General features: G+C 36.8%; 1 protein-coding gene across 4 annotated transcripts in view; it reads left to right on the top strand.

Annotated features, from left to right (window-relative positions):
• The window catches only part of CDH8 (cadherin 8), a 402,754-nt gene that overhangs the window by 293,964 nt on the left and 80,988 nt on the right, over positions 1 to 27,802 (top strand). For all 4 annotated transcript variants that reach the window (XM_087739090.1, XM_087739089.1, XM_009465735.2 and 1 more), the window contains 2 exons: positions 10,154 to 10,448; positions 27,419 to 27,538. In XM_087739090.1, coding sequence (XP_087595216.1) covers positions 10,154 to 10,448; positions 27,419 to 27,538 — 415 coding nt within the window. The remainder of the gene's footprint in view (positions 1 to 10,153; positions 10,449 to 27,418; positions 27,539 to 27,802) is intronic.

Raw genomic sequence — 27,802 nt, forward strand, 5'->3', positions numbered from 1 at the left:
TCTCACCTTTTTAAAGGTTTTTTTTTGTTCTTTTTTTTCTGAGCCGCTCCAGTAGGTACCTGAACTTATTTTATTAGAGAAACCTCAGCAGAGTCCTTGGAGATCTTCAAGGATCTCCCTTATGCTGCTGTTTCCCTCCTTTGCTGTTCCTTTTATGGCCGCTACGTTCTCTAGTGGGCCACCTGACAATCAGTTCTTTGAAGGAGGGGAATACGCGTATCATTTGAAAAGAGGTCCTGAGAAATCATGATAGGTTTCTTTGCCTCTTAACTTCAGTCTAGCGTGTATTGTGTATCCTGTCTGCTAATCACAATGCCAAAAGATATTAGTGCAGGATAGCTGGTCACCTCTCCTTTCTAAGAAGGATGTCCCAGTAGAGAAATGCAAAGAACAGCTGAATGGGGAGAGGAACATATGGGGTTTTGGCTGTTCTGTGCTCGCAGAGTGATATGAGTGCTACCAAGCTTGTGTGGGTAGAGAAGACCGACAGTGATTCAACCATCATTAAATTAGTACAGATGTCTCCCGCAGTCTCCCACAGTAGTCTTCACCATGAGCTCAGACAATTTGGATAAAGGTCTAGACTAAATCATTGCTAACTCTGTATGCATTCTGGCTGTTTTGAGATTGACATATGTTACACACTTACAGCTTCTGTGATACTGATTTGTATACAATTTGTCCGTATTCATGCTGAGCCAGAGTTTCTTTTTTGATGGGACATTGACCCCAAATTTTGGATGCTTTGAATCACAGGTAGGTTAGGTGTTTACAGCAAATGACATAAATACTCCAAACAGTGCCCACACTTATAATCATAGCACTGCTATTTTTTCCTCCTTGGAAACAGGTCAGGTTATCTGATGTGCGAAAAAAAGTGGTAATTGTCACTGAGACTTTAGCCTCCGTATGTACTGAGAAGGGGACTGCAGGACTCAATACAAGTTGCTAGAGAATTAGAAGTAATATATTACTAAATATCAAACCCTGCTGGAGTGGGCACAGTAGTTTATTTCTGCGTATTTAATATTGTCTGTGTGTAATGGTTTGTGTTCTCCTCTCCTCTGTCAGTTCTTCCAGAAAAGCATTAACAACGGCAGAAGCTATGATCTCTCTCTAGTGGTTTAAAAAATATTTCAAATTTAATGGTATTGCAAATTAATCACATTATGAGAGACATAACCTTTGCAAGTCAGTTTGTAAGAAACTCACAAGAACGCATGACTTAGTGGAAGTGTATGGGAAATTACATTAGAAAGCTTTAAAAGCCACACAAGTGATGTGGCAAATAATTTCTTGTGAAACTGCATGAAATCATAATAACTAGTTTCAACCAGGTTCTTCTGAATAACTTACAATTCTGCATGAGTTATCCCTAATAAACATCTAACTGCAAGAAAATGGGGAAAAATAATCAAATTATCCTCATGTTATATCTATTTATTCTGATGTATGACACTGTAATGTTACTATGTAACTGCAAACATAGTAACTCTGAAGAACTAATGTTTTATTTGACATCTCATAAGGAATTTGCTTTGTAGCATTTCCTAGCTGTGTTTATTTGCACATTCCAAGTCACTTGAAAAATATTTTTAGTAAGAAAAAATGTATACTGTACCCATGTGTACAGTTCACAGGTTAGTGTAAGTACACTAAAAATAAGTTATATTATCACACGTAAGCAGATAGTTTATAAGATAATCAGTATGTAAGTACTCACAATTTAATTTTTCAGTTCTCTTTATTTCACTCAGTTACCTTCTCAACAGTTTTCAATTTTAGCTCAAAGCTGGCTGCATAGCTGATGTTTATATTTCTGCACTGTAGATGTGTTTGACAGCCAGTTGCTAGAAAAGAGCTTTCTATTTGCACTGCCAGCTTTACACATTATGTGGATTTAGACAGTACTTACTTCCTTATGTTCAGACACTGAAGTATGCTAAGCATTCATGGTAAGTTTGAAAAATTACCTTCAAAAAAAGGTATTTTAATGCTTTTAGGTTTGTTCTGTTAAATATTATTAAATAACAGAACACATTAAGTCACAGAATGCATTCTGCATGGATTTGAAATTCTTTTATTAAGACGGAGGACAGGTTAAATATATTATCACTGGGATCCTCCTAATCATTGTGAGCAAAGCATGATCAGAAGCCAGGGTGGTGAAAGCAGCTGAAAGCAGAGCCTTGAAGGATTGTAAAATCATGACAACTTAAATATGCTTAAATAAATAGAAATATCCTATCACCTTTGACCACACTGGCCTATTGTACCGTTTTCTGCCTTTGCTGATCTAGGCTATAGCTTGTCTAGTTTGGCAGATTTTATAAGCAGCCTTCAAATTACTGCTGTGGGTATGTAGCAATTAACTTTTTTATTCCTCTTCTGCAATCCTAAGAGTATGTATTATAAGATATTGCTCTGACATTCACTTGAGAAAATAATTTGAAAAACACAAAGAGGTCTTAATGCTCAAGTGCAATGTACTCTATGCCTGAGAATGAAGCCTGGCAAGTTACAATATGCTTCTAAAAAGGAAAGAAAGAATATAGCTCAAACAACATGGAAGAAAAGCTCGGAACAGTATAAATAAGATGATGATGATTAAAGGAACAGAAGAGAAGGATTTGGTATATAGGAACTGCTGAACTTCTGGCTAGCACATTGAATGGGAAACTCTCATGGCTTATGGTTTTTTACAGCCTTCCCCATCTTTTGTCTCTATTGAGGAAGGAGCGGCGAGACAGTATAGTTTGTGTCCAAGACTGACAAGATGGAGGAGGGAGTAAATGGCTTTACTGCTGTTTCACTGAGTTGGGAAAAGAGTGACAAGTGCAGGAGGCACTGTTAATTATAATGCCTGAAGCACTGGAATTGTTAATATAAGTGCTTGACCCCAACCAGTAGGAGATGACAGATACTTCCCCCCTCCTCCCCAAAGACACAAAAGAGCGAATATGTTTTACAAGACTAAAACTGCGTGTGATTTTTGAGGCTCTCTATACCCAGCTTTCAGATCTCCTGTGGTGAACCACAGTACACTATGGATGAAATAATAGAGAAGTAAATGAGATGGGAAAGTATTCCTCTTTGGCAATACGACACAATTTCATTGCATGTTTCCAAGTGTCAGAAACAGTTGGGTTAAAAAATCAAGACCTTTTTTCAGGAGTAGTGTCTGCCGGAACATGAGAAAGGAACAGCAGTCTGGTTTCAGAAATAGTTACATGAACTCCAAGCTAGGCAGAAAGCCAACTACAAAAAGGTGCCAGCCATCTGAGGCCACTCGACACAGGACACTTGGGCGTTAAATAGCTGCAGAAAGCAGTGACTAAAGGAGGCAGTCCAAGCTGCGGTGGGACACAGGTCATACGTGGTGGCGGTGTTCTCAGGACAGAAGGGAAGACAGATGGTATTCCCAAATGGAAATGGCCAAGGCCAGAACTAGGAAAACAGAAAGCTTTAGCTATCATCTGGTTTAACATAAGGATTCAGAAGAAGCAAGGTATATAAGAAATATATACAGAAAAATCAACCTGCTTTGGAATGAAGATAGCAAAGAGTAGAAACAAATTGCCTTGTCTTCGTTGCCATCACAACCACTGAAGATGAACATGTGATTTGAACATGGATTTGAGGAACACTTTGCACCTGAAGGCATAGTTTCCTCCCTCTTAGGGAGTTCCCCTGGCAGGGGGAACAACTTCTGTGAAACAACACCGGCAATACATAACAATTTTAATTAAAAATTAATACTGTGATTAACTGGAGATAAATGCGTAGAGCTGTTTAGGAATGGCTTGGGTAGTCCTATGGTCTGGATGTTTTTTCCTAATACGGATCTTTGTGAGACCAAAAGTGAGTTTATCTCTTTCTCTGTTCCTCCCATGTGTAATAACAAGTATAGTTATCTTTGTTCTCCCAAGACACTGAGTGAAAATATATGTTAAAAATTATTAATTCAGCCTGGTGGGGAGGGTGACACATGACATACAGAAAGGACCAATGGTGCTCTAACCAGGAAGGCCTTAGATCAAGACTCAGTCACGTTCCTGAGCTCTTTTCTTGCATCAGCTGGTCATAATCAGTGAATTGGAACAAACAGATTGTTAGATCCCAATCTTGTCTCCAGTTTTTAAACAACAGTTCACTCTAGTGTATTATAAGATGATACCAAAAGGTAAGCAATGAAAAGCAGTTTGTGCACAGTTGCAGTATGACTATAAACAGAGACAAAATTAGCAAATCAAATAGAATAAAAAAGCAGTAGCAAAGAATAAACAGAAACATAAAAGAAGCCATCTGGAATCAAAGATACTCAAATGACATGGTAGGAAACTGAGGCAGACAAAAGCAGAGATTATACTCTTAAATGAAAGTGTTAGGGATATTATTGCTTTAATTCTCTTTGAATATGGTTATGAAACTGCAGCTGAGAAGTGTGAGCAGTAATGTCTTTTGACAGTTACTCTAGAGGCTTCAAGTTACATGATTCTCATATCTTAAATGAAACCTTTGTCATCCACGGACATGTCTGTTCTCTTTCCGAAAGTGTTCCAAGTACTGACATTATGTCAGATACATCAAGTCTGTGCCCCAATTTGTCATTACCCTGAATAATAATGCAGAATATTTGGTTTTCCTCTTCCCCATTGTGCAGCTATAGTTCCCATTACTAGAGACGGGATGAGCCTATCCATGGAGAAAATGAAAGATTCTACTAAATTGAAATTACATTCACTTTATTAATTCTCCGTTGTGTGCAAATGAATTGAATCTATCTATAATAGTTTAATTATGAATGATTTTTAAACTGTGGGTCATCAATAAATGTGCTCATTGTCCATTATGTGTCAGAACACATCAACAACACACACAAAAGCCTTCGGTAACACCTAATGATGTTCATACTTTTAGGGAAAAAAACCCTGCAAAAGTCACAGAAAGAAACACATGATGAGTAAAGTGCATTACAGTTTTTGAAAGCATTAATATATATATAAATGATTGTAAAAGTCACTAAAATCCTTCCATACTTCCACAGAAAAAGCTAGAGCTTCTTAGAACCCAGCAGTTTTGGAAAATAGTCATAAAAGCTGAACATTCTGTCTCTTAGTTCACTAAATGGGGTCTGCCTCATAAATGAGGAATTTTATTGCAAGGCATAGGTAAAAAATAGAAGAACCTGACGCATTAGGATAGTGTTGGTGTGCTGTGTGTGTATCTGTGTAACATCAGGTGAAAATCAGTGATGCACTAGTTAATCTCTTAAAAAAGATTCCAGAGTTAGGAAGGAGAAGAATGATGCAAATTTTAAAATGAAGTTCTAAGGGCAGATTATGCCTTTTCCCTTGAAACAAGTAAGGGGTAATTCCCTTGTAATTACACGAGGATGAATTAATTACTTTTTAACAAACTCAAATAAAAACTTGACTACATAATGCCTTCTTCTCTTTTCTTAATTAAAAATGTCCAGGAGCATTTTCATAATATGTAGATTTCCCCCCTCTTGTGAATTATTGACATATTTATGCTTTTTACTAATATGAGGAAATTGGGGTTCCAAATCCTCCCTTTGATGATGCATCTCATTACGGGCCAGTCTGTGTCAAGTTGTGCATCAACAGCACACCTAGAGAGGACTTGAAGTGCCCAGTCCTACTACAAAGGCCAGTCAACAGCTTTCTGCTAATTCTGGGTATGGACCAGACCCAAGTGCATTATGTACTTTCCTGATGGTGAACACATGGCTTGAACATGAAATTCATTGTGCTGAGCAAGCTGCTGTTTTGACTACCATTGATTTGCCAGGTAGCTGACTGAGAGCAAGTGAGACAGTCGTCATCTGCAGAAGAGACTCATAAATCTCCCTGTGTACTCAGAATTGCAAAAGAACTTCACAAACCTAGCTCGGAGCTTCTGCAGCCTTCATCCATACATGAAGTCCTTGGCTGCATACATAGTTTTGAACCAAGTATTTGTTAAGAAAATGTGGTTAAAAATATGATGAACAAATATCTATGGAATAGAAGAATGTAATATCAGTAACATGCGCATGTATTTGTTTTTTACTGCAGAGTAGTACATTTACATCTGCAGAATATAGAGGCTCTTTGAGTAAGTTTCATCTCTGCAGTTTCTCTTGCATTGATTGTAATTATGCATGTTTGTAATGTATGTACGTGGGAGACTATAAATATATGTTATATATTTGAATAGTGTGTTGGGAATACTTTTAGATATGCATTCATTATTAGTGAAAATAACGTTAGTTTTGTGGAAGTACACTGTGCTGTTACCGTCAATACTGGCTGCATTGATTATCATCTGTATTATAATATAGAATAGTAAAGGAATTAATAATAATTAGAAACTGTCGTGTTCAGAGGGTTCATTTTGAATGAAGTTCATTGTTTGGGAATGGATCTGTGCTGAGGCTACATGGGAGCCATTAGTAGGGTATTAACACAGGGCATCTGCATCACCATTAAAACTAAGAGAGAATCCAAAACCTCTCCCGTTGCCATAAATCCAGGCATGAATTGGGTAGTGGGGTTGCATCTGCTACTTTAAGGGAGAGAGGTATTTGGATTTATAGTCCTACAGGCAGGGCAGTGATGGAGGAAGAAGATTTCACTTCCTTTGAAGTCTAATTAATTGAATCTCCCATAAAAGAAGTGAGTTTGACTCACTCTGAACGTGATTTAAGTTTTCCAGTAACCATGCTTTTCTGTTTTAGGATGCTGTCTAGTAGTGGAACATAGGGGCGAGCTACAGATATCTCCTGTTTTAAATAGAAATTCTTGTTACATTTCTCGATATTGCTCTGAAAAATAAGAGGTCAGCTTTCAAGCACAGGCGCAACAAATAAAGCTACAGGTGTGGAAAGCAGTTTCACATTTACAACATTTGTGAGGCTTTTTCAGCAGAAATCATTATTCATTTATCATATTCATTATGCCTCTCTACCATTCACCTAGACCCTATATAATTATGTGTTTAATGATCTTTAACCTTCACATGAATACAGCTTGCTGAAGCTTGATGATTGCTGTAAATTATCATTCACATCTGGTAGAAGAGAGGAAATATTACTTGAAAAAAATACTATGCTTTCTGGCTTAGGATTTCACTTTATTTCTATGATTTAACATTCTAAGTAGATGATGTTTTAATCCTAAATTCAAACAATGAAATGATTTTGGAAAAATGGCTTTTCCATAGGTCATTTATTATAATATTTTGATATTAGAGTGTAAGAACTTCAAAACCTAGAAAAGATATTTTAATCTGTCAGCCGGATGATCACCATAAAAAGTACATGATTTCAGTAAATGCCATGTTTATGGCTTGTTTTTTATTAAAGAACTAAAAAAAAAAAAAAAACACAACAAAAAAAACTACTATCGTTTTTGCCACTATTAATATTTAGGTAAAAAACTGATTTTCTGCTAATCAGACTCAGTTTCAAATTTAAGATTGTAAAATGCTTCTAGCTCTTGCACTTTTTGTTTAGTGTTTAGCCCTTCATTTTATAGTGTTTCAAATAGCAGTATCTGTTTCTTTCTTTTGATACAAAGGACTTTAACTTATTAGAAGAAGCAACTAATAGTGACCATAGACTTTTTTTCATTTTAACTGTTGGTATCTTACTAGCACTGTAAAGTGTTACCAGAACTGATTTGTGAACCATAATTTCTGTCGGATAATGTGGGTAAAAGTTACACCAGAGATTATACTGACAGCCTTTCCTACTTATTAGCAAATAGCAAACTGGAGGATCTTTGAGCATTCTCAAATATCTGTGTGGCATATCTAGTTTATCCAGCCAGTGCCACCTTAGAAATTCAGATTATAGTTTTTCACTGTAAGGCTCTGTGTAGTTGGGTGAACCGAGATGTTCCCAATTGCTTGCTGAGTTGTGTGTGTCCAGACAATGTTGTGATGTGACAACACTGTAATTCAGCTATGAATATTCTGCCAAATCCTTCATATGCAATGTTAATAATGTATAGATTTTATTTAGCGATCAAACAGATGCTTAAAGTGTAAACAATCTGTTTAAAACACAGACAGATTCTGGATTGATCTTGACAGGCTCCGGGACCCTGAAAATAATTCTTTGTGTTTCTGACACCTAAATTGAGTATAATCCTGCTCATAAGGACAATAACATTTAAGACAAAAAAAAAGTTGTATTAACATGTCTTACTGAGCAGACAAAACTGCAGTACCAAGCAACAGGAGAGTGCTGTTAACTTAAATTAACATAACGTAAATTATACTGATTGTTCTCAAGTAAAAGCTGATGGCAGCTACAAAAAGAAAAACAGATTGAGTTTTTGGAAAAAGGACTCAGCTATCACTTGATGTCTATGTGTACGTTCACGTGGGTAGGGTAAGAAGAGTGAACTGGATTGAGTCATTCATATTCACAGACAGTCAAAGTGCTTTTAAAAAGTTGTTAAAACAATAGTGTGGTAATAGCTGGTGTGGTAATAATGTGTTGCCCAGTAAAACACAGAGGATGAAGTTATACCTCTTGTAGTCAGTGGGAGTTCTGCTATTATTGCAGAGCAGAGAATACACTGGTGGCCCAGGATTTTGTACGTATAATAAACCAGATCAACTGGAAAATCAGACCTGACTGCCGTTGTCTGCTGCGCTCATTGCAACAATTCGAGATTCCTTTTTTGTAAGGTGTTGTTAACGAGTTTTCTGAGCTCTTATTCCCAAACAGCTAATTTGCAGATGTAACTCTATGTGACCAATTATCTGCTGAAGAACCTGCAGAGCCTACTTGTGGTATGACATAAAAATCTACTTGTGGCTTGGCTGTAGCCAGTGTTACAAGGCTTTTTTTCCCACACCTATTTTAATATCCTAATACAGCTTCTTATATCAAATGATAATGCTGCTCGGCCCTAGCAACCACTGCTATCAATTGAAGAGTAAAATGCATAACCAGCAACAATTTCTGTTGAGCTGTCTGCACAAAAATGAGCAAACAGGAACAAGTCTAGTAGTAGTTGTTGTAAGTCATGTTGCAGCTATCCTAAACAGGTTGTACGTATTTCCTTCAGACTATCTTTTGTGAGGGAGAGATAAATAATAATAAATGAAAGTTACATTTTTAATGACGTTATTCACTTCTTATTGTTCATATTGAGTGTGTTAGATTTAATAGTAAATAGAATTCAAAGCACTATTACTGTATATTTAAGTTATTATCCTGTATTTTTGAATGTGTTGACATTAATACATATGGTCCACCAATTGGTGCGGTCGCCCTCGCAAATTAAAAATTATTGGAGATAATCTGATATTTAGTACTTGGCTCTGAGCCTACAAAAATCAATGGAAGTCCTTTGTTTGTCTCCAGCGTTCTTCAGTTCAGGCTTTTAATTAATAAAAAAAAAATCAAAGTAAAGAAGAAAACATATTTTTCCCATGATGTTTCAGATTATCATAATCCTATCTTGTTTTTTGAAAAGCCAAGTACAACCTAGATATTATTTTTTATAATGGGGCATTGAGGAGAATGGGAAGATGTGTGTAAGGGTTCTTATATTTCTGGAAACTTGCTTTAACAAAGCTTTCTTTTAGGGGAAATACTTTTAGAATAAAGATCTTAGAACCTTTTAAGTTCTGCTAACAGCTAAGTTGTGATATGGTTCTAAATTTCTGTGAATGCTGTCCATTACAGCATATACATAGATGCCAGTGTTCAGCCATTTTCAGTCACCTGAAAATAAGCTGAAAGTAGTAACTAAAAATAAGAAACTACATTAAAATATATATTATTGTTAGTCCTTCATTCGCCCTTTGATCTAATAGGTTAAGGACATTTTGTGCTTGTTCATTTTGGCTGCTAATAGTTCTGAAGGCATTTACATTTTAGAACAGGGATTTAAAATATATATAACAGCTGCTTTTTAAATAGAAAGTCTAATTATGCCTATGATTACATTCACTTTTGATTAGTATGCGTACAAATCCCTACTCTCCTTGTGTATTGAAGCTGAGATATGGATCATTGGTGCTAAGATTAAAGTACAAAAGAATAGCTTGACAAAATGTATGGTTAGACCAATGCAAAAAAAATTCTGGGTGTAATTTTTGTATCTAAAATGCTTTTTTTTCCTTTTAGTTACACACAGACCTGGATCCTGGCAGCAGCAAAATCAAGTATATTCTGTCAGGAGATGGAGCTGGAACAATCTTTGTGATCAATGACAAGACTGGAGACATTCATGCAATGAAAAGGCTTGACCGTGAGGAAAAAGCTGAATACACTCTAACAGCTCAAGCAGTCGACAGGGACACAAACAAACCTCTGGAGCCTCCTTCAGAATTCATTATTAAGGTTCAAGACATCAATGACAACGCCCCAGAGTTTGTTGATGGTCCATATCATGCCACAGTTCCAGAAATGTCTGTTGTAGGTATGTATGTCTAAACGTTGGCGAACTTTGATTACTCACAATTTAAACTATGCTAGTATGCCATTGAGTTGTTGATGAATAATAAGATATTTATTATGTTGTTAGCATTAATTTGCATGTTTTCACATCTCTTCTTGGCCAAAGCTTTCATCTGCAGCACAATACTAGAGTCCCTTAGTAGTAAGAAAATGACTAACAGATGCATTAATGTGTCTTTCTTTGTCCAACAACACTTTAATGGGCTAAATTTATATTCCCCTTATGACACAGTAGTTAGAGTATTGTTATTGAGAAGGATTTATCAAGATTTGTTCCAACATGACACTCTAATCCTATTGATATTTTGTTGATGTTTAATTATCTGTTTGTGTATTTTCATACACAGATGTAGCACTTGCTGTGTGTTGATACGTACTTACTTGTTTTCCTTTAAGTGCAACCCTAATCAGCCAAAAACATTGAAATGAAAGATGCTGTGTCTGGGAATTGATGGTTAGACTCTGGAGTGGACTTAACCAATTCGCCATAGGATTTACGTGGAAGATGGAAGGGGAAAACAGAGAAAGCTGTGGAAAAAGATGGTGAAATGGGAAATTAACTGTGTGAAAGGGGAGAAAAAGAAAGAAGTAGGAAATAATCTTCTTAATACCTTTTACTTATATTTATTCATTTTGTTAGATTAGTGTGAATCTGTTTCCTCATGGATTAGTATATTAGAGGGTTTTTGGCATAATTTGTCCCTTTTTCTGTGTTTGCAAATGTATACGTATGCACTTACAGAGGTACGTATTTACGTACTCAGGTCCTCAGTCCCCACTGATACACACATATCGAGTGCAGGTGATCTTTAGCTGTCAGTAAAGCAAAAGGGAAGTAAGCCCATCAAACCAAAAGAGTCAATTTCAGGGTAATATAAAAATTCGCTATAAGCAAAGACATCAAAAGCAGGTCATGAAACGCAGAGTAAATTCTAATGTTTTCTAGTATCAGGTTGAGGATAATGTGCTTTTCAGCAATTTGTCTACATCTGTCAAAGCAAGATAATTGAGGGAGTTCCAAGGCACTTTGTAAAATAAAGCAGCACCCTATCAAAAAGTTTCAAAACCACCATTCTGTCTTAGTTAAAAAGAGGAGGAATGTGAGGAGCCAGAACCATTCTCTCACTCGCATTCAGCACAATGAGTTGTACCAGGTCATTTTCAAATGTAAGCATGGTGTGCTGACTAGACAGTGATACCTGAGGCTTCATTTTTTTTAATCAACACTTCTACAACAGATTTTCATATCTTGGTTGCATTGAATTGGTTGTGCCAAAACTGATAAGTGAATTTTCAAGCCTACATGTTAGTTCTTTTACCAAAACATAGGTTTAATTTGTTAAGTTACTTTTAATTTTACAGCAGCACAAACATAATATGGACCTGCTTTCAGAAGATATTTGTGCCAAGCTCTAGGCAAGAAAATGGCTTAAATAAATAAAATAAATTAAAAAAAAAAAAGAAAAAAAAAAAGAAAGGAGGAGGAAGAAGGGAAATTGAAGGCAGTTAATCCTTATATAAATGGGACTTGTTTGGTATTGCAGGAAAAAAGAAAATGAAAATATATGCAGACAAGAAAAGATGGTTTCTGATCACAAAGGCTACTATAAAAATAATTCATATCTGTGCATATAAGCACTATTTATAATCCTTAGTACAGACATGGCCCCTATCCAAGGAGTATTCACTGTAAAGAAGATGAGGAAAAAAAAAAAACCAAAAACTTTGACAGGAACCTAGTCAGAAGATCAAATGAATAAAAATCTAGTGATTTGGTTAACGTGAGGTTTAAAAGATGGTAAAAGTGCAATGAGAGCAAGAGAATAAAAGGTAAAATATTAACGAAAGAGAGGGAAAGTGAAATAATTGAGAAAAGTGTTAGGGTGAGAGAGGAGGGGAAAAAGGTAAAGGAAGGTCAGGACAGATTAATTAAAAGATAAAACTTTAGCTGGGAAAACTTTATAGTAGAAGATTGTAGAAGAAATGACCAATGCCTGAACATAGATGTCAGTTTAGGGAATTGTGAAAGGGGCTGGCTTCTGGAGGATATTATTTCACCTGTTTCCCCCTAGCGTGGTGGAGGAAAGAGAAACAGTTCTTCACTGAACTGCCTCTGAAATCATGTAGTTCCACGTTTTTATGTATTCTGGCTGCATGGGAGAGTTTGGTCCAAAACAAGTTTATTCTAACAATACAAATATAGGTAGAATTTTTTTACAGGTTATCTTAGAGGTCAACTATTTATTACCTTTAATTACCGAAACTATGCAAGTTTTGCACTTTTATCGCTTATGATCCCTGATCCTTGTGTGTCTTTTGTGACGTTCCTAGGAGTGCATGTTTACAAGCTATGTCTCTAAAGAAGCACAAACATACACTCCTGCTCTTTTGTTGATAAACAAAACCTAATTCTCAGCTGCCACTTCAAAACTCAGGGTATGTTTGCCATTGCATTACATGGGTCATGAATGACTGTAAAATCTATGCAACAGACACAGTCAAGTCTGCATCTTAATCTCTGATGCTACCAAATTTCAAGGCTGGAAAGTCGAAGATGAAAATGTTACCGCTTCACCAATGTTGCTGTTACTGTTTCCTTCTGCCTTCCTCTTTTAACCCACAGGTAGCAACATCAAGAGCTGTACTAAATGATGATCCGTAAATTATTTTAACTTTCTTTAGGTTTTGTTAGTCCTCTTAAAATTACTTCAACTCCTCTATAATATTAATAAGAAAACTGTCTCAGAGTTCAAGGATTTTTTTTTTTTTTTGCCACACTAAGAGTATTTCACTTCCATTATCCACTTACTTAATTCCCCTTAAAGAGATCTCCACCCACTGCTAATTTCAGCCTTGACATTTCTACAACACAGTCATTACAAGGCAGTGTTCTTATTCAGGATAAAACAAAGTTCTACTAAACCTCTTCTTTCCTCAAAATACTTGTACCAATTCTGACTGCTCTGAAACAGAAGAGGAATTCATATGCTATATGTATAGTACTTATGTAATGAGGATGCAGTACAAGGCATTTTATTTTTGGACCTCTGTGGAAAGCAATGAATAAACACAGATGAACACATTAACCTTTCATTATTCTGTAACATAACGTTGAGGTGCTAACACAATGCAGTTTTTCTAATAGGTACATTAGATACTGGTCTTATGTTCCTTGCTAGAAGAGAGGTATTATATGAATGTCAGTGGTATTTTTGCATGACTATCTAGAACATAAATGATACACTATGGGGATGTGAAGACTGTAACATATGTGGAAATTCTCTGTATGTGATATATATGAATGTGTGTGTATGCCAATATACAAGATTATCACACATATATGGCCACAATCCAGCCTGCTTGATTTTTATGTTATGTATCAGTGATATCTGGAAAATCCCGCTTCCCTACTAAAACAAAAGAAAAGGATTTGCATGGCTTTCCTCCCACTACTTGGTGCAAAGACGATTAGTATTACACTGTTATCTCCACTAGGACTGATGCTCACTTTTCAGCTGTCTTCACAGAACGCACACCCACACACGTACTGAGTGGTGTGTATCGTCACTGTGTTCAGAGTTATTTTGAAATAATTTATTTCTCTCTTTGAGGAAAGAGAGGAGCATATTCCAGAAAAAGTTTTGAGAACTAAATTGAATTTTCCCTTATTCCATCCTTGCGTTCCTTTCTTTTTTTATGTAATTCCTATATAATCTGCCATAGTAAGCCCTGTTCCCCAACTCCAAAATGATGAATTTGCTTGTGAAAGCTAATAGTGTATATGGAGAATATGTTCTTTGCTGAAACTGAGCACTTTAATCTTTTAATTCTTATATTAATTTTCTTAAGGAATTAAAGATCAAAAAGTGAAATCTGTGGAATCACTTCATTGTAACAGTATTGCATTTCACAAATAGGAAATAATTTAATTTGTCTGTAAATCTTGTTTAATCACTTTTAGATGTAAAGGGACACACTGGGAATGAAACCCAGTTAAAACCTTTTTAAAAGAGATTCAGCTAAGCTTCTGGGAGGAAGAACCCCATGACTTTTTTTTTTTTTTTTTTCCCATTTGTCTGTGAGCTCTGTATATATGCCTGCAGTGAAGATTGCTCATTCATTTACATAATATGCTATCTTAGAAGATCCACAAGGGTAATTGGAACTGGTCCTGTAGCTTATTTAAAGAAAAGAAAAGGGAAAAAAAAAGAAGAAAAAAAACCACCCACCCCCACCCACCCCGAGTATGTTCTGTTTCTGTGTTGCCTTCTCAACTATGCACAGATTCATGAATTCCCTGAAAGCACACTGCAGAGGTCATAACGGGAGCAAAAGTGTGTATTGTCTCCCAACAGTATAGTTTCAGGATCTTTTTTTCAGGAGAGGAATGAGGAGTGAAATTTCTTGATTTCGTTCTTAGTGAAGCCAAGAGTGTTTAGACAGCTAGTGTCATGTTGAAAGACAGAAGACGACAGAAGTAGAGTGACAAATGTGTTGGTGAAATAAAAAAGGATACAGATGGAAAAAGAACAAAAGCCATAAGGGAAGAGAATTCTCTCATAGTTTGCCCGAATTAAGGTAAACAGACAAACTTTAATAATCTTCAAATATTAAGAATTTCCCTGACAGTCATAAAAACCCCCATCTCTAAAATACATACCGTGGAATTCAGTGTGCCATTGCTCTAGAAGTGTTTTTGCCTTTAACACTTGAAAATATTAACAATGTGAAAAAGCTTAGAATAATATTTTTTTCCTTAAATGCTTCCATGAAAACTATTTACTGGGGGGAAAAAGGTCTTTATTGGAAAGGGTTTAGGCTTCCAGATGAGTCAGAATATCAATTTCCAATTTTGGCACAAGTGCATCTACTTCACAATGTTTTCCTTTGGATCAAAGTTTGCCCTTGATTATACCATTGTAAACAAGAAATCATTCAATCTTCTTTTCTTTTTTTTTCAAAAGCAGAACAGAGTTATTTAATATACCCATGTATAGTAGAAGCGTACTGTACACAGTGTAACTTTTCTTTCCAGTTCTCACAAAGATATTAGTTCTCTTCCAGTTACAAGTTATGTGCAAAAGGACAAAATCTGCTTAATATGAAGTCAACGTGCAATGTCTGATATGAATAGTGATAAAATAACTTGATAAATTAGAAAATTGTGATAAAAACCTGAACTGAAATGTTATCAAGATCAACCACACTTACTGTTTTTTCTCCTATGTATTCATTGATTTTTTAAGGCACTGAGCATGACTGTTAAATCAATGATAGTTTGTCACAAAATTGTAGAGTAAAAGGACTATATTACTGGGGTCAACTACAAATTAGCCCAAAGGGTAAATGCAAAGGGAGTGCAAAAGCTAAGGAAAAAAACCAGCAGATGTTGTAAAATATGGCAATAATGTAACAGCTGTTAGAAAATGTATATCTTCATATTGTCTTGTTCCTCTACTAGTTCATATTGTGCATTATCAAATTCATTTGCTGTGGTACTGAAGAGCATTTTACGTGAGAGATTTATTTAGTGAGTGTGCATGTGTTTAAAATCTTCTGTACATTCTGTGTGACTGAAGCACAGTTCCAAAAGCAAAGTCATAAGTAATCTTAAGTAATTGGTTAGGATATATTCAAAACCAAGACAGTCTTCTCCTTAATTTGACTTGTTATTGAGCCTTGAAAAAAACATATTTCTGAGTGTGTGCTATTATTTTTATACTTTCCATTTCTCATGAGGCCTGATTGAAAATGTCATTATCTTTTCATATTGTTCTTAAATGACCATTATGAGCTCGAGGACCAGGGATGAAGTTACGATATTGCTCTTTAGGGGTCTATAATCTGACCCTTTAGTTGCACTGACCTGTATTGTCCTGAGTGTACTAAGCTAGTTCATTGACTTTATACAAAATTGTTAAAATCAGTGGGATTGCTCAAAATGCTTCGTGCCAGTGGCAGCAAGTACTTGAATGTTCAGGTTCTGAAGACACTCTCTGGTTCTTGGAAATAATCCCTAAATTACCTGTGCCAAGTATGGAGCTGTTAATGTGTAGTGGTTTCTTAGACAAAAGCTGCCTTTTTTCCTCTCCATTAACTGTCAGCAATTTGTCACAAATTTTCCATTTTTTGCACACATGCATTCCCTTTGCACGAAGGAACGTCGTGCAGATGACACATAGTGAAGATAAACTCCTCAGGAAAAAGCCGTTTGGATCAGAACTGAAGTCATAGTTCCTTATGGAGTTCCATATAGAGGAATATATCTTCCTTTGATGTTCCTGTTTCACAGGGTGAGGACGGACAGACATAGATAGCTGTATGTTGATCATATGAGGGCAGAGCAGAGAAAATTTTGGCAGTCTTAGGTGCATGCTTCTCTAGTCCTATGTAATCTACAAGAATCTTTCCTACTGTTGTTTTTCCACGTGATTCTTGTCTCATAGTCACAAACATCTTGTTCTTGTTGCAGATACTCTACTTCTGAAATTCTTTGTGGTTGCTTTCATTTGTACATATCAAACATATCATATTTCTGTTCTGTGACTATATGAAAACAAGTCTTTGACTCAGGTTTCTGATAGATTCTCTTTTGGTTACAAGTTTAAATCAACTCTTAGCAAGGATTTTTCACAATTTTCCCAAATTTCAAATTTTGGGGAAACAAATGTTTAAAACAGTGGTAGGGTTTTTGTTTTGTTGGCTTTGAGAGCATGGGACTTCATTTTTCCAAACAGCTATGCTTGTGACATGAGCCCATTTGCTGGCTGGTGGATGATGCCTAAGTGGAAAACAGACAGATGAGAGGAAGTAGACCAGTACAGATTTCTGCCAGACTGAGGCTCTCTGAAATGCCACAGAACTGAACTGGAACGTATTCTCTCTTTTTTCAATTGTGGGAAATGTAGACAAGTTCTAACCACGAGGTAGACAGTTCTAGGTCAGAAAATCAAATTCAGTGTGGTATTATTTTCACAGAACCTTTTATTAATATCACTTATATCACTCTGCTAACACAAAAGATTTAGCTTTAGAATGCTGGGGACCAATGCTCCTCAAAATCTGTTAATTCAGATGGCCTGCGTTAGACGTCTCTTTGATGGACACACTTGACATTTGGGAAAATGAGATTCAGACGAAATTCAGAATCCATTTTTTTTCTGGCACTGGTCATTCCCCACCCTGCCCTGAATTGGTACCTCTGTTTAGTTGCTGAATCTGCAGCACTTAATGTTTCTTCATGAATACAGATAAGCAATTGCCTGTGGAGCTGATGTCAATACAGCTTTCTCATGAATCAGCTGGTAGAGTACTGCTGGGCAGCTGATTCAACTGTACCCTTTCCCTGGGGCCCAAATGGTCTCTGCTGCCATATGCTTGCTCCACAGTGGCCTGAGGGGGCAATATTTCAGAGTCTGCTTTTGCAACCTGGAATACAGTTGCTGGCATTATAGGCTTCACTCTACCAAACAAAGCAAGCAGAGCATCAAAGCTGCAAGATTATACCAGCCGTTTTCTATTTTCACAACAGAAAGTTATAAATGAAAGAATTTCTGCAGTAAACAGCCAGGGCTACTTTATTATTTATGTTTTTATACAATACACCTGAGCATAACCTGAAACTTCCACCGAAATCAACAAGCCTTACGGTACTTTTTTTTCTGCTTGGAAATATAGTGTACAGTGATCATCCAATTTTACTGTCTTTGCCTGGGGACCTCGCAGAATGAATGCTGATGAAATAGTCAATTGATTAGAGACAAGCAGTCCTTCAAAAAGTCCTGAACAAAAGAATAGCTATTTCCCACATGCCTCACAAATATCAATTAATATTCCATAGTGAGGGTGATATCTAAAGGGAGCATAAAAAAAATAACATGAAAAGAAAACATAATTCTTTAAGCCAAACGTAAAATATATTTTACGTTTCTACTGTTGCCTGTGATGTTACAGCCTGTATTCTAATTCTAACAAAGAGCCACCCAGGGGAGTTTACAAAGGAGTACCTGCAGGCTCTCTAATGGCACCATCTTATAAGTTGTAGCAAGAAAGAACTGCCAACCTTAAAACTGAAAAGGCGGTGTCTTTTCATATTAGATTCACACAAGCCAAATCCAAGCAGTAGGTAGCATCAGTAAGGATAATTGCCAAAGAGTTATCTATATCACTAGATCTAAATATCTATTTAGATGTAAAACATTTTGGTTTTTTGTTTCCAAAAGATCATGTTAAAAAGGCAGCATCAGAGTTCTAAAACAATTAGTTTATGCACAAAAAATTGTAAAATATGCAGCTTATTAGATTTCATAGCCATGCTTTCTACAGTCCTCATTACACAGCTGTGAAATGCTGAAGGCTGCCAGCTTGCTCCATTGTCTGTGGGCTGTACAGAACGCATTTTTCTCCTATGCATAGCAAGCACCTTTCATACTTCTGCAGTTACACATTTGCATACAATATATTTTTCCCATTTCCCTCACATTGTAAAAAGTCCTTAAAATGACACATGAGCAATCTAAAAACATTGTTATGTTACATGTGGTAGGATATTCAGTTGTTCAGAGATTTTCACTCATACACATACTGCATGGTATTAACATTTTTTAGTTTTCATTAACTTTCTAAACTATCTACTCTAAAAATTGCATTGAGAAATATGTAATGTGGAAGAAACAACCAGATTCCCCTTCTGCTTATGGAGCTAAACCTGACTTAGTATCCCAGAGGTATACGAAAAGATTATTTTCCTAGTGGAAACAGGAAACAGTTTCTTGCATTTTCCTGCATGGTATTTCATAATTTATTGTAGTGGTTATTTCCTACTGTTGACTGAGCTGCTCCTGTTTGATTCTTTCACATCCCTTTATTAAGCCAGATTTTTCAGGTGTTAAAACTTTTGGTTTAGACTGTCAATTCTTTGGGGCAGCATCTGCCATTTCCTGTAGGTCTGTAGAGTACTGGGTTCTCAAATCTTTTTCTTTGCATTTCAGTGACATTACATATGGCTGCTTATATAAAGCAAAATAGCAAAACAAACAAGTAATGCTTTGTTACTCTACTCTTTTAGATTGGATATAAAAAAAAGAATATGAAGTATATCAGTTGCAGTTTATTTCAGAAAGTGTATACAAAGTCTATATGAGTTTATAAGTGCCCATAACTGTGTATATATATGGAAAATAATGTAAATGAAAACAAAAGTCTTGCAAGATTTGTACTTGTCCTATACGTTGGTGTGTCTGCTTACAGGCTTGAAGTTCTTGGAGGGTTCGTATTGTAGACTGGTATGGCCTAGTTTGAGTAGACACACATAAGAGAGTAGTCGTATGATTGAAATTTAGGCATTCACATTAGCTGGCTAATTTAATTTGGATTCCTCTCTGGTCAACCAAGAAAGGAGGATCCCATGAGAGGGCAATTCTGTCTTCCTCTCTTGGATAGAGCAGAAAGCTAGTGCAACTAGGTATCTAATTTAGCCAGTTGAGCCTAAAATTGAGTTGTATGAATAACCCTCTTCTTCTTCCTTACCTTAATCATCATAAACAAGATCATGACAGCATCACAGTATTTCACTACTTAGAGTCAAATAAATTACAGCTGGGAAAGACAAATTACCCGATTAGTTAATCTTCCTGTCTTTCTAGGGTTTTCCCTTAGAATACATTATCTAGCAACCTGTGCAACAGAGCGAACTCTTCAGTGAGGAGGATTCTGTTATTTCCCTTGGGGAGCTATTCCTCCTTGTACAATTTCTCACTGTAAGGAAGCTTTTGTTGTTGTTTTTCTCTTTGCAGAAGATTAAGTGAAGTCTTGTATCTATCTATGTATTTATATGGGTCTCATCACCCACATATCAGTATTACATCTGTAAAGTACACAAATTTCTTTCTCATTTCTCCCTCTAGGAGTGGCTGTATACAGGATTCTACTATAGATACAGTAGAATACATTCTGGCCTTCCTGTCTCTCTAGTATGTCAAGTGTAAGTTGCCCAGTTTTCCTTTAGTGGACTGTTCTGGCCCACGTCTCTACCCCTTACTCTGCTTAGGATGTCATCTTCCGCCTCCATTAATTTTTCAGCACTGAAAGGGGTCCACTGGACACCTAAAAAGCAAACACCTTTCTATTTTTGACATGCTTTCCTTTAAGTGTGGGAAGATCTCCCAAAAAAACCCACACAAGACCTCTGTCGTCTGTTCTCAAAGCAGTCCTTAAAACTCTTCCATGATGCCTGCATTCTGTAGGCACTGTGGGGTAGTTGTGCTAACCTGACAGCAGGTAGGTCAGGCAGCAGCACCACTGTGTGCTGACAGCATTGCTTCCCAGGGTGATTTACATCCTCTTGTCATCTCCTTGTCTCTCGTCAGTTGTCTGTCTGCATTTGTCTTTCCTGGTACTCAGCTCTTGGAGTCTTTGGGGAGAGGACTTTCTCGCATTGTGAGACCTGATCCACATATTGGGCTTTTAGAGCTTTGGCACTAAAGTAACTATTAATAATAATACATTCAAGTACTGATGTAGAAGGTAGGAGTGAAATGATGTACAATCTGCAAAAGAACCCTAAAACGCTCATACAACATACCCACATACACATATATCTGCATACACACCAAACTATGCAATTTAAAATACCGATGATATAATTTTATGTGTGTATTTTGCATGTGTTAACAAGTTTTGAAGTGCATTTCACAAATTTCTGTTTCAGATACGTTTTCTTTATTTGGCTAGTGAAATCTGTAATCCATAGATTTTGTGTTTAGAAATGGTCTCATATAGAATAATACAGGATGATAAGGCTTAAAACTATGTTTTAGTATTTAAAAAAATGAGCAACAATGACAAACAAATAAGAATAAGTTTCTTCAGCTTTGAGGCAGTAATAATTTACATGTCAAGAAGTTATACAGGTTTTTATGAGATTATTGCAGTTTTATTCAATAAAAAATAGTTACCATGACAACAACTGTCATGCTACCTGTGAGATTATAGCAAAGAAGGACAGTGAAGAAAAGGCTTCATTTTGAAATGAATGCTTATCTGACCTGCTGAATACAGACAATGCTTTGCTTTGACCACTACTGACTGCAGGGCTACTATCAGCCAAACTCAAAATCTAGCTAGAGATTTTGAAGCACAGTGATCCTCTTGGAAAAACAAAACAGTTGGTAAATAATGGTAGGTCTTTTTCATGCAAATACACTCTTAATGCTCTGTCAGATTGGTAATCAGATCTTCTGAATGAAATGGAGATTTCAGCCTGTCAAGATTTGAGAAGAGCAGGAGAGAAAGAGTGAGGGAGACCAAAACAGGTATCAGAAAAGGAAAAAAAAACAGAAGTCCCTGGGAAAATTAGAAAACACGGTCCCACTAGGTTGCATTATGGTCACATTTTTTATTTTTACCAGCCATTGCAATCTTTCAACAAAATGGTTGCTTCATTGAATATGGATTCATGTAAATTTCTGGCACTGACTACGTGTTACTTCCTTTAGAACATACAAGTTTGATTTTTTTTTTCCAGTACACACATTTCACTGCCACACCAAAAAATTTGCTTTCTTACTCCCCGTGGCAGCATATGCGTTTTTCTTTCTGACTAATGTGCAGAATCTGTACCCTGACTTGCACATAAAAACACAGCCAAAACAGGTGAAGAGCAGTAGCTGAACACGCACATCGTGTTTTTATGATGGCTTTTAATCTTAGTTTGCCAGCAAACACAGGCTTTCTTACCGAGCCATATAAAAATACTTTTATTGTTAATTGTGTCTCTGATTGCTAGCCTGTTGCAAAGAGAAACTATGAAACCTGACACTAATAGAGTAAAACAATCAGCAATGGTTAATGGCTAAATCACATTAGAAGCGTTCATTAATTAAAATCTGTTGAAGCTCTTTGCAGTCCATATTTAATCACAGGGCCATTAGCATTGCGAAAGTGTACCTCAGAAAAAAATGAGGAAAGTTTTTAAACTGAATATCTTAAAATTTGCCTCATCTATTGAAAAAATGGTTTTGTTTTACATAAGGCAATATTAGGTACATAAAGAAAAACAGAAACAGTGATTATGTTGTTGGGCCAGATTATATAAAACTGCTATATTATTGTAATTAGGACAACAGTGACTTGGACTATAATAGTGGCTTTCTTGTAAAAATCGCACCATTTCAAATTTATAGTCTCTAGCTAAATGAGTTTGTTGTAGCATTGACAAAGAAACAAACACAAGCCAAATGCAGTCAAAATTAAACACAAACAGAAACCGTAGCTGTTTATTTCCTGGGTAGAACCCAGAATGTTGTTTTTCAAAGAGCATTTACTTAATAAATGCTCTTCCCTGCATTCTTACTGCTTTTTCAATGCAAAATTTTTATCTTTAAAACTTTAAGCACATTATGCATGTAAAAAATACTTATGTACATGCAGTTTATAACTGCAGTGTCTGTAGTGGAGTAAAATCGTACTTAAATATTGATAATCTAAGGCTCTGGACGAAAGAACGGAGAGTTCTGCTGTGTTCGGGAGATTGCCTAAATAACAGCCGTGGTGGTGTGGGTTCCTTTTTTCTGCATTACTTTTCACCCTCAGGAATCTCTCAGTTCTCCAAATCTTTTGTTCATGCTTAGTTGAAAAGGGTTCTGTCACTTACGGGAGTGGGATAGGTTGCTACTTTTTCGGGACCCTTAGCATCTTGCAGTGGAACCAGAGCTGCACTGACGTAGCAACATCCTCTGCAGCTGCGGAGGGGACAGAGTTTGCTCCTTTATGTACTTATTGCCAGTGTGAACATATTAATGTGTCATGTTTCACACCTGCATAAGATTTGATTCGAGGCATACAACAAAAAAATTCAAATTAAAGGTGATAAAATTTAAACTATGTAAAAGCTTAACTAATTTCAGTAGTGGAAGTAATTTCTTTAATTTCTGTTTCATGATTGCTTAGATCTTTCATAAACAATTTTCATCAATAAGATGTTGGGAGCAAATTACTGAATTTGAGAGACCTTCTCAGAACTGTGTATGACAGTCGGAAGTGAAGTGCTGAGTGGCAGAGACTGGCAGTATAAGAAATTGATTTCTAGGAGGTGGAAGAGTATTTTATTTTTCCATTCCCTTCATTAGTTTTATTAGGTGAGATTATAGTCACACTTCAAGTGACCTGTAAGGAAAGAAAAAGAAGGGTATGCCATTTTTTCCCACCTTTGTATATATAAACAGTGAACGAGAATACTGAGTATTATGTATGTATTTTTAATGTATGTATAAATTTCAGATAAACATGGGGACTCAATAAGTGATTAAATTATTTTATATCACAAGAATAAAATCTTGAGAGCTGAGCATCAGAATTGGAAGCAATGTTAGACACTGATTGCCTCTTTTTATTAAGGCGTATTCAACTTTAATGTCTAATGAACACTTGGGATAAAGGAGGTGTTTATCAAAGAATCAGCATACCCATTTAAGTCGAAATCTTGAAATAAATATCTATAAAAGTCTTCAGGAATTCTCAAGTGAAATAAGAAAAGAATAGACATTATATATCAAACCTTTCTAAACAAGCAATGTAATTATTTCTGAAGTCCTTTGAAATGAAAGCCAGCTAGGCAAATCAAACACAATCTCAAAGAAGTCAACAGTTTCACTTCTTTATTTTCCTTTGTGTATAAAGTATATCATGGAAACAAAATGGAACAGCCTAGATAAAAAACTGTTACAAAAATTTTCACTGTTCTGTGATGAGCCTTATCTTATTCCAGCTCTGCCCCATGTATGATGTTATGCACAAACCTCTTCTGTCTTAGAAGGTTACAAAACAAAAGTTATATGATAGCAGCCACAGAAACCTAGTTAGTCACCTGCTATTTCAGTTTTAATCCAGTTGAAGAAAGCACTGACCTCTACATTTGTATTTGGTATCACACATGGAACAGCAGCTGCGAACTGCAGGGAATGTCCTGCTGGGGTGGTGGGACTACGGCCTGAATTCTGCAAGAGGGGAGGTGCAGCTTGGCTCAGAGATTACTTTCTATAGGACCAACAAAGCAGAGAACTTGTAACTCGTGTATGATTTACAGAAGGTGAGCCAACAAAACTTAAATATGTGAGACAATTCTAATAGCTACATCTTTTCACGCTTTGTAACTACTGTGGGCAAGCCACAAAGGGTCCTTTTGTTCCTCTGTTCCTGCAACATCCAAACTCAAGCTTCCTGCATGCTTCCTTGTCATTGTTCCCAATTTCATTTATTTTCTGTAGCCTATGCCATGGCCTCTGAGTGTGCCCCATGGTTGCTTCCCTGTTACTGTTTTTATTCTCCTGTATGTGAAGGAGGTCATTCAAGATATCATCTATAGGCTGAGGCTGCTGTACTTGCTACAAGGCTGGGGACCGCATTTGTGTCATCTGTTCCCTTTATCATTTTCACTCAAAGCTACCAGGCATTGTCTGTTAGCGTCTGGGTATACAGCAAAATTCGTAATTGGTCCAGCAACATATTTCTGATGTTACTTCCTTATAAACCAACCATCAAGTTAAGGATAAAGCCCATTTCTCATGCCCAGTGGCAGGTTAAAGATTATTATTTTAAACGTTAGGTATAAGATCACCTTTCAACATCAGAAACAGTTATGCTTCAAAACATAAACTGTTTACATGTTTATAAGAACAGGTTCAGCTAGCATCTGTCAAAGACAGATACAACGTAATATTCATCAGCATTGTGTTCCTCTTCCACGTGGTACGCATCAGCTGCAGGCCACGTGGATTCCTCTGGACTCTGCTGAGCAGCAGGAGAGATGCTGGTGGAGCACTTTCTTGCCAGATGGGGCCATGACAACCAGCTGATCTGCTTCCCTTCATTGATGTTCTCCCTCTGTAAGAATGGATAAATTTACGCCAGCAGCCGAAATAAATGACCAGTATAAGCCATAGGGATTTTTTTCTCTATTGAGATGTATTTCTGCAACCTGCATTCCTGTCCCTGGGAATTATCCCATTATTCCCATGCAGCAAACCTGCCACAACTTCAGGCACTGCAGAACTTCCACTCCATAAGCGAGGTGTTATCCATCCCTCTAGGCACTCCCAAATCCTGCTAGCCCCATATCTTGCCCTGATGTTTGAAGTGGCCAGGTGGGAAAGCATGAAATGGAAGCTATTGGGTGATATGCAAATTCTCTCTAAATACCCAAGTATTCCTCTAAATAATTTGCATGTACTGTAACGCACAAAACTGCCCAAAGCCATAGCGGTGATGTGCCATACAGAGAAAGAAAAAAGAGCACAATGCAAGGACATGCCAAAGGGATCTCCTCCCCTTTTAGTTTGCTGTTCCTGTCCTGAAATGACATGTAATTTGGACTCAGCAGTGCACAAAGTGTGAGAAGCAAGAGGAGGCTATTTTTATTGGCATATACAGAAAGGGGGGTATTTTGGTGGGTGCTATAATTCTTTTCCTTTCTGAACATAAGAAACGTAATTCAGCCCTGTTGTGGTTTAACCCCAGCCGGCAACTCAGCACCGCACAGCCGCTCGCTCACTCCCCCTCAGTGGGATGGGGGAGAGAATTGGATGAGTAAAAGTGAGAAAAACTCGTGGGTTGAGATAAAGACAGCTTAATAGGTAAAGCAAAAGCCATGCACGCAAGCAAAGCAAAACAAGGAATTCATTCACTACTTCCCATTGGCAGTCAGGTGTTCCGCCATCTCCAGGAAAGCAGGGCTCCATCACGCGTAACAGTTACTTGGGAAGACAAATGCCATCACTCCAAATGTCCCCCTCTGCCGCCTTCTTCTTCTTCCCCCAGCTTTATGTGCTGAGCATGACGTCATATGGTCTGGAATAGCCCTTTGGTCAGCTGGGGTCAGCTGTCCCAGCTGTGTCCCTTCCCAGCTTCTTGTGCACCCCCACCCTACTCACTGGTGGGGTGGGGTGAGAAGCAGAAAAGGCCTTGACTCTGTGTAAGCACTGCTCAGCAGTAAGGAAAACATCCCTGTATTATCAGCACTGTTTCCAGCACAAATCCAAAACACAGCCCCATACTAGCTACTATGAAGAAAATTAACTTTATTCCAGCCAAAACCAGCACAAGCCCTTAGCCTTTCTCCTACTCTTGCTTTCTCTCCCTCTGTAGATATTGTCTTATTGTTAGCCTAATTAGCATCATCATTATATTTTTAAGTAATCCAAAAAAAAGTCTCTGCAGCAAGCTTAATGTAACCAACTGAATTGCATTCGATTTTGCTTCTTATGGAAATGGTAAGTGCTATGTTGCCTAAAAAATAAAAAGGGAAATTTCCTTAATTTTTTTCTTCTATTTTTTGGTCAGAGTATGGAATTTTATAACTCTGGCCAGACAATGCCCCCCTCAGTGGCAGAGACTCATTTCAGAGACAATAGGTGTTGTCCTAACTCTGTCACTGTGGCCACATCAAACCATTATTATGGCTGCAAGCCAAGAGAAGAAAAAAGAATCCTTTTTATTATTGCTTTTCTATGCGGCCTCTGTAACTTGGCAAGGTTCTTTCAAACGTGATTTTGCAAATCTGTAATGCAACATATTGTATTGTATTATTAACCTTGTATTTCATATCCCTTTGATATGGTTCCTTTGCAAATGCTTGAAGTCTACACAGATCTATCAGGTAGCTTTAAATGCATTCTACAAAGAAACCTTAAATAATACAGCTACTAAAAAGGTTTTGCTTTTACCCAGAAATTTAGTCTGCTGGAATATATCATCTTGAACGAAAATGTTTTGTTTGTGTTCCACAAGTAATGTTTTGTTACTGATGTTTTTTCTTCTTTTCTTATTGTCATACAACTCACAAAGAAATTAATTTTTGTTTCAAATTATTTTTTGAATAAGTTATGCAAATTTCTAGTAAGAGTGTAAACATTAATTGTGTATATTCTTTTTATTCAGGCACCTTTGTTACTAAAGTAACAGCTACAGATGCAGATGATCCAGTTTATGGAAATAGTGCAAAGCTGGTTTATAGCATTCTGGAAGGACAGCCTTACTTTTCTATTGAGCCACATACAGGTAGGTGACTCTGAATATGAATCCCTGGGTTGTATTTACACAAGTGACTGTGGCTCTTACGTGTTTTGTATAATATACTCAAACAGGGAGCATAAGTAGATGTCTGTCGGTATTACCGAGTTGTAACGTGTCTCACTCGTATTCCATCAGAGTCTGATCGTGTGAAAAGACAAAGAAAAATCTGTATTAATGATGGTGTAAGTAATGGTGATGCTAACATTACAGAAGTTACTGAAGCAAAACCAAAGGTAGCGCAAGTGCCGT

The sequence above is a fragment of the Nipponia nippon genome, unplaced genomic scaffold, assembly GCF_047370975.1.
Source record: "Nipponia nippon isolate SJK-2023a ecotype South Korea unplaced genomic scaffold, ASM4737097v1 scaffold_7, whole genome shotgun sequence".
NCBI classification, from domain to species: Eukaryota; Metazoa; Chordata; class Aves; order Pelecaniformes; family Threskiornithidae; genus Nipponia; species Nipponia nippon.